The 7,056-nt window shown below is 39.2% G+C and overlaps 1 protein-coding gene across 1 annotated transcript in view; it reads left to right on the plus strand.

Annotated features, from left to right (window-relative positions):
* CCDC153 (coiled-coil domain containing 153) overlaps positions 1–6,734 on the plus strand; it is a 13,718-nt gene extending 6,984 nt beyond the window's left edge. Inside the window, exons 3-7 of the mRNA XM_018569109.1 lie at positions 506–568; positions 1,763–1,882; positions 2,359–2,451; positions 3,955–4,085; positions 6,595–6,734. Coding sequence (XP_018424611.1) covers positions 506–568; positions 1,763–1,882; positions 2,359–2,451; positions 3,955–4,085; positions 6,595–6,723 — 536 coding nt within the window. The 3' untranslated portion in view covers positions 6,724–6,734. The remainder of the gene's footprint in view (positions 1–505; positions 569–1,762; positions 1,883–2,358; positions 2,452–3,954; positions 4,086–6,594) is intronic.
* The last annotated feature ends 322 nt before the right edge of the window (positions 6,735–7,056 follow it).

The following is a 7,056-nucleotide window of genomic DNA, read 5'->3' on the forward strand; positions in this document are numbered from 1 at the left end:
TGTAATCTCTGCCTGCGACTAGAGTTAAACCCCCCCGGGGGGGGTGCTAGTAAGGTGCCGAGGGCGGCCGAAGCTTGGCTTGCCTAGGGCAGCCAAATACATAAATACACCACTGCATGGAGGAGCATGTGTCTCAATCCCCTTGCTCTCATGTGACAGCACTGGTGCTCGGCCACTGGCCACCTAGATACCCAGCACTGTCATTAAGGGGCGGAAGAAAGTCCTCAGCCCCAAGTGGCAAGACCTTGAAGTGGACCTTTACCTATATCTTTAAAACAACAACAAACACACCTATAGAAATGCTTAGTTATGACAATCTACAAACACATACTTCTAGAAAAGCAAAATTGCTAATATAAATATTTCCATATATATTTTTTGGGTGAATACTTATGTGTTCAGGTTAGATCTCCACAGAACATTGTATGCAATATAGATAATTGCTGTATCTATTTATTTGTATGTATATGTGTAATGGTATAAAAAGCAACTACCATTCTGATAGGTCTGATGGAAGATAATTACAAAAAAGCCAACCTAGAGGTACATGTCTTACAGGATCACCTTGGTAAGTAAAATCTAATTGGTTACACTTTGAACAGCAATGATTTGTTATATGTTTATTATAATTGTAATACATTTTAGCATGTTATTATTGTTATTTTATATATTTGAAGGAAAATGAACCTAATATAAAGTTAAATACACTTGTCTGGCTGTATAGTTTAGACATTTTGTGTAAATCACAAGATGGCCTGCAAAGAACTACAAATCCTTTGGCAGGTAATATACTTCACGAGGCTTATAGAGGTACCTTGAATCTCTGACACTAGTGGGATTCAGGTAGCAACAGATGGAAAGGAAAATAGCAAATGGGAAGAATAAATGTACATATTGAAGATTGATGTCCATAAACTGACAATCAACTCGAAAGCTTTCTTCACATCGGTTGAGACAAGGAGCATCGTGACCTTCTCCAACCAGGCATATGCAATCAGGTCAATGGTTCTAATAGTAGTTTTCCTTGCCTCTCTCGAGGGCATATAGCCTGACTGGTCTAAGTGTATTTAATCTGGGAGGAAAGGTCTGATTCTGTTGGTCAAGATCTTGCTGAAAAGTTTGATACCACAATTTGCAATATGAGCCTGTAGTTAGCACAATTTGGCAGGTCTTTCCCACTCTTAGGCAAAACTGTGATATGTGTGTGAAGAGAATCACTTGGCAAGGCATGGCCCTCGGTCAGTGCGCTAAAAGAATCTAGGAATTGAGGGGATACGGTAGCCCAGAAGCATTTGTAATAGTGGGGTGATAGGCTATCTTGACCAGGAGCCTTACTGACCTGCAGTTTGGAAACCAACGCTTGGAGTTCCTCGCCAGAGATGGGAGAAGCTATAGAAGAGAGTTTGGAGTCTCGAATAGTGGGGTGGGAAGAGGTCTTCAAGTAATCTCTAATGGCTTGGGCTCTAGACTGCCCAGAAAGACCTCTTATTTGCTGGATCATTTCTCTTTTTAATGTTTATTGAATAGGTCCTACAGTGTACCCATGAAATGTCCAACTTCTGGTAACTGCCATTTTGGAAGGTGGGGGTGGCGAGCTATCAGCATATAGTGTAAAAGAAATATCCATGGGAGACTTGGCTTTTACCAGACTTGAATTGGATTTATTGAATATTTTTAGCCAGTTCAGCTTTGTCCATTGGTTCCCAACACCCTGTGCCAGAGTACCTATTTTTCATGTTTAAATGCTGACTCCTCTTTATAGCTTTGCAAAGGCAAGTGATGCGCCAGGCACAACACCGCAAACAGGAAATGCGTGGAAAACTGCATGAGCTATTAGAAGATCTACAGGAGGAAAAAGATACAAAACAAGCAATCTATAGTGGTAAGCATCCATCTTTAATATACAGTGTAATAATACTCTGTGTACAAACAGTGTCATAATATAATAATTATAATTATAATTTATTGCTGTCTTTGACCCTATTGGACGGATTTATCCTCCCTTCATTTTAAGACAGGAAGTGATTGAAAATATCTCCAATGGGGACACAGACAACTACAAACATTTTAGTAGCGTGGGGTATGTTTAGAACGTCTAGCAATATTTTTTTTAATTGCTGTGTATACCCTCCTGTCCTCCTTTTAGTATGCTAACTTGTAAGGCCCGGACTCCCTCCTCCTAACTTTACTCCCTCCTTCTGTGCTGCTCTACCGAGACCTACACAACCTATTTACATATAACATTGTATATAGCAGGTGATGGAAAATAAATGGGCCATTAATAGCAAATATCAGTTTGTTTTGTGCAGCTGTAGTACAGTATGGCTTTATTTACTATTTCTTTTCTTCATCTGTCAGAAATGACTCGTCAGCATAAAGATTTGGAACAGCAAAGCTCATCACGCATACAGGACCTGGAGGAAGAAGTGGCCAAATTAAAACTACAACTATGTATGTCAGAAATACCTCCTGTGTTAAACCCATGAGCATATGTACAAGCATGGTACATACATGTTGCTACAATATTATACTACACACACAGCATGGAATGTATAATACTTTTTTATATATTTTCTTTATTGGTTTATACTGTTTAGGACTAATATATTTATATGGGGGGGCTACTCACAGATCATTTATAATTTACTACATTTATGGCTGTGATCATATCAGACAAGAGTAAGGCTGGGTTATATACACTAGGGATGCACCGATACTGATAGTAGTATAGGTATCAGTGCCGATACCGAGTATTTGGGCGAGTACTCGTACTCACCCAAATGCTCCGATACTTACCACTGATACCGGAACTTCAGAGGGAGCTCTCCCTCTGACCGGCAGTGCCAAGGGAGCAAAGAGCCGACTTCCTTTCCAATCAGGAAATTGGGCGGTGGGTTATGACCCTCCGCCCGGCTTTTTTGATTAGCTAGGAAGCCAGCTTCACATGTTGCAAAGCAGCCTGGCTTCCTAACCAATCAGGAAGCCGGGCGGCGCGTAATAACCCGCCTCCCAGCTTCCTTATTCCTTACTTGAGTGTTGGGTGGGAGCTAGCAGACAGGGATATGCACTGAGTGAATTTTCAGCCAGTTCATAAGAACAGGAGGAAATGCGCTTAGTGAACAGCTACAGAATGTATGTATTGTGTATTGTTAAAAGAGAACTATGGCCAAACTTAAAACTCAGCATATAGCGGGCAACAGTGCAAAGCCGTGCAAGGCCAAGAAGGATCCTGACAATATTGTGAGGATCCACCCCGCTCCCTGATTGACAGCTGTGCCCGCCCCTTCTCCTAGATTGCTCAGTTCTTGATCAATAGAGCCGCAGACGGCTTTGCACTGTTGCCCGCTAAATGCTGAGTTTTAAGTTTAGCCATAGTTCTCTTTTAACAATACACAATACATACATACTGTAGCTGTTCACTAAGCGCATTTCCAGCTGCAGTGTCACACGTCGGCTCTAATTAGGGGGAGTAAACATGTGATATATTGAAGCTTACCAGTCTTGAAATCTGGTGACTGCATTTGTTTCTTTATTTTACTATTTTTCACCCAGTGATCCTGCCAGTAACACGATTCCTGTCCTGGGGTGACAATGCTTACTCTCTGTACTCTATCTATGCACCCTAAGCTGTTTTCCGGAAGTGGGCTAAAAACTCCTCCACTCTTCTCATCTCCATTACATAGGGGTGGGTGCTTTGTAGTTCACAGAAAATAGCTATAGCAGACTTCGTTTGAAAATGTAGTTCAGTGCACAGGAAGTTACATAGACATTGGATTTCTGTCAAAGTCAACAAGATTTTGTTTCTGCAGAAAATGTACTTACCAAAAATATGGAATTTTTGTCCTTTAACAGCAGAAGTGAAAGTATTTTTGAATGAACATTTGTCACCTTTGTATTTATCAGGTGTTATGTCAGGGCCATTTAAAATCTTTTCTTTGTCTTTAACATGTACAGCCATAAGCCAAGAAGCTATGCAGACCCTTAAGGAGGAATCAGAGCACATGACACAAGAGAAAGAAGCTGAAATCACAGAACTGAAGAGGGAAGTGGAAAACATGGAGGCAGAATATGAGACTATGCTGCATGTAAGTAACAATTTCTACTACACTTTCTACTAAATAGGGATGCCCCTATTTCTTGTCTGAGTGTCAGAGAGATAGGAAGTGGGGGTGTCCATATGTGGCCACAGATAAAAGTATGACAGAAAATGTAAGGCTAGGTTCAGATCTGAGCGATACCCCGGATTTCATTGGGATTACATCCACACGGAAATCGCAAAAAAAAAGTACAAGTATCTTTTTTTGCAACACACGACACACTTTTTTAGCCGTGTTCAATTGCACGGGCGGAATTGCGGTGGTAAACCGCGCAATCCCCCTGGCGTGACAGGGATGCCATTAGAAAATAATGGGGTTAATTTTTCTATTTATTTCCCTCATGATGGCGTTGTTCAAAGTATGTCGCTATCACTAAGTGTGAAAGTTATTGACACTTAGTTACAGTGACATTGTAGGCCACCTAACCTAACCATTATTAGGTTTTAGAGAAAAAACATTTTTTAGCTTTTTGTTTTTAGGCCCAGAAGTACAAAAAAATATCTCAAATCCTGGGGATGTGAGGTGTTTCCAAATAAAGGACAAATACATGAATTTATTTTAATACATTTTTATTAGCTGTACTATTTTTCTAAAAAACAATAATAATCAAAACTGGGGACAAAGTGTTTTCTTTACATTTTTTCTTATATTTTATTCATCCTAACTGAAGCGTTAGGCACACATATGTGATATAATCATATTGCCCTATCTGTCCTCTAAAAAACAATATATAATATGCGTGAGTGCACTTAGTAAGAAAGTATATTACTGCAGTGGAATCACACAGCAAAAAATTAAAAAGTGCTTCAGTCATTAAGGAACAGAAACTGAAAAAAGCTCAGTCATGAAGGGGTTAAAACATTTTTTTTTTTTAACTGTTATTTATTATTGTTGATGAGAACAATAAAATGTCAGCATGCAGTGGCATATCTCTAGGACTAGAATGGAAGCACCAAGGCTACTAGGCTGGAGACCAGAACCAAGTCTGGCTGCTCTTGCTTACAAGCTTCCAGACATCTTTATTGTGTATGAGGAGGTTTTTGACGATTCCCAATACTCGTATATATGGATTCACATGGAGTGGATCCATGAAAATATCATATACAGATGTGCCCACCTTTTCATTGACTTTAGCAGTAACATAGTAATACATGATTGGGACATCATAAAAGTCATGTGGAAAATATATGTTTGTCCAGGCAGAATATGGTCACGTGCAATGGATAGAATGTCAATTTCTATGCCTATTAGAGAGAACCCAGTTAAGGTACTGGCGGATGGCTAAAGGTCCCCACACACCTTGCGATAATCGTACGATAATCGCGGGAAATCCCGAGGTCGCACAACTTTAAACTTACGAACATGTTCGAAAACCCGCCAAGTATCGTACGATGTTCGGCGGGTGTGTAGCATGTTCGTAAGATAAAAGCCGGACGGGCCGGTGTGCGCAAGCATGTCCAAGATAGGCAGATCGTACGTTTTTTTAAAGTACCTTACAACCATCGCAAGACAAAAGTCTTGCGATGGTTGTAAGTTGTGTGCCCAGCCTTAGTTAAGAAAGTATGTCAAAAAAAGCCGACTGAAGCTTCCTGGACAATGGTCCTGATGTAAGAAATTGGCAAACCCGGGGAATAGATAAAACATTATTCATCATTGACTCCCAAGGCTGTTAATATTTCTTGCAATGAGACCATTACCCAAGGGTGCCTCTGCCTAAATTTTTTAAGATACTTTCCCATGTACATTAACCAGAACATAATCGTCTTCTCGTATTTTTAAAAGAGTTTTCGATCACAAAAGGTAAAATTGATATGAGTAAGACTACATCCACCAACTTCTTAGAAATGTGTGATTGATTTGAGGGTCCCCAATCCTATATTAAAACACATGAGATGTAATGGCAAAAATTTTTTATTTATTTTCTAACAAAGTGTTTCTTCAGTCACTTTCTACAATATACAATCATGGCAGTGTAGTAAATATTTTGAAGCCATACAAATTACCTGGTTTCTTTACACAGAGTACATGATTGCATTATTTAAACACATTAATACTGACCTTATTAGATTAGGAACATTTCAATATTTGGAAAAACACATCTTCTGTTATTACCGTATTCATCAAATATATTTTATGAACAGCAACATGTACTTTAAAAGGCAATGTAGCTCCAGACTCAGCTGTATGTTCAGCTATAGATATGAGAGGTTTAGGTTGTTAGGACCAATGGAGAATTATCATGGGAGGATTTGTACACAACACAAACCCTCATGAAACCCGAACATACATAAAATGTAGGGAATGAAGCAGAATGTTGCTGTATAATAAGCATCCAAAGCATTCCTGCAGTGCTACTTTCTGCCAGCTAAATATTACCAGCCAAACCAAAACCAGCTTTAAAAGCTAATGTTGCAGAGATCTGTATGGGTGGCTGATACCAAAGATGACAATGTCAGATACTGTCTATTAAACTATTTCTGGTTTCTCTCTCTCCTAGTCATGCTTGGATCAGTTACTGCCAAAGCTTAGCCTGGTTGATCAGAAGTGGACAAGTGAATCCCTTTCAATCCATCATCAATACAAACAGATGCTGCAAGATTGTGGATTAAATCCCTTCGACATCTAAAAATGAAGCACTTTATTTCCTATAACCAACTCCGGGGGAATTCTATTCTATACGTTTAATGCTCATCTATTAGCACCTCAGTGCTTAGATCAGTGATCACCGTCTAGGTGTTGTTAAGCACTGTACACTAACGTCTATGTATTGCTTAATTAGCAGAACATTCAATTAACAAAGACTGCTAGAATTCAGGTGGGTTGGAACATTTCTTTCAATATTCTATTCATCTTTTCTGATACAACAGAAATTAAGAGAGATGACCTGATATGCAAGATTACTGCTTCTATGTCCATCAAATGTTTTGATATGATATGTTATATATATATATATATATAT

This window comes from Nanorana parkeri, unplaced genomic scaffold (genome assembly GCF_000935625.1).
Source record: "Nanorana parkeri isolate BGI_ZX_2015 unplaced genomic scaffold, ASM93562v1 scaffold1289, whole genome shotgun sequence".
In the NCBI taxonomy this organism is placed as follows: Eukaryota; Metazoa; Chordata; class Amphibia; order Anura; family Dicroglossidae; genus Nanorana; species Nanorana parkeri.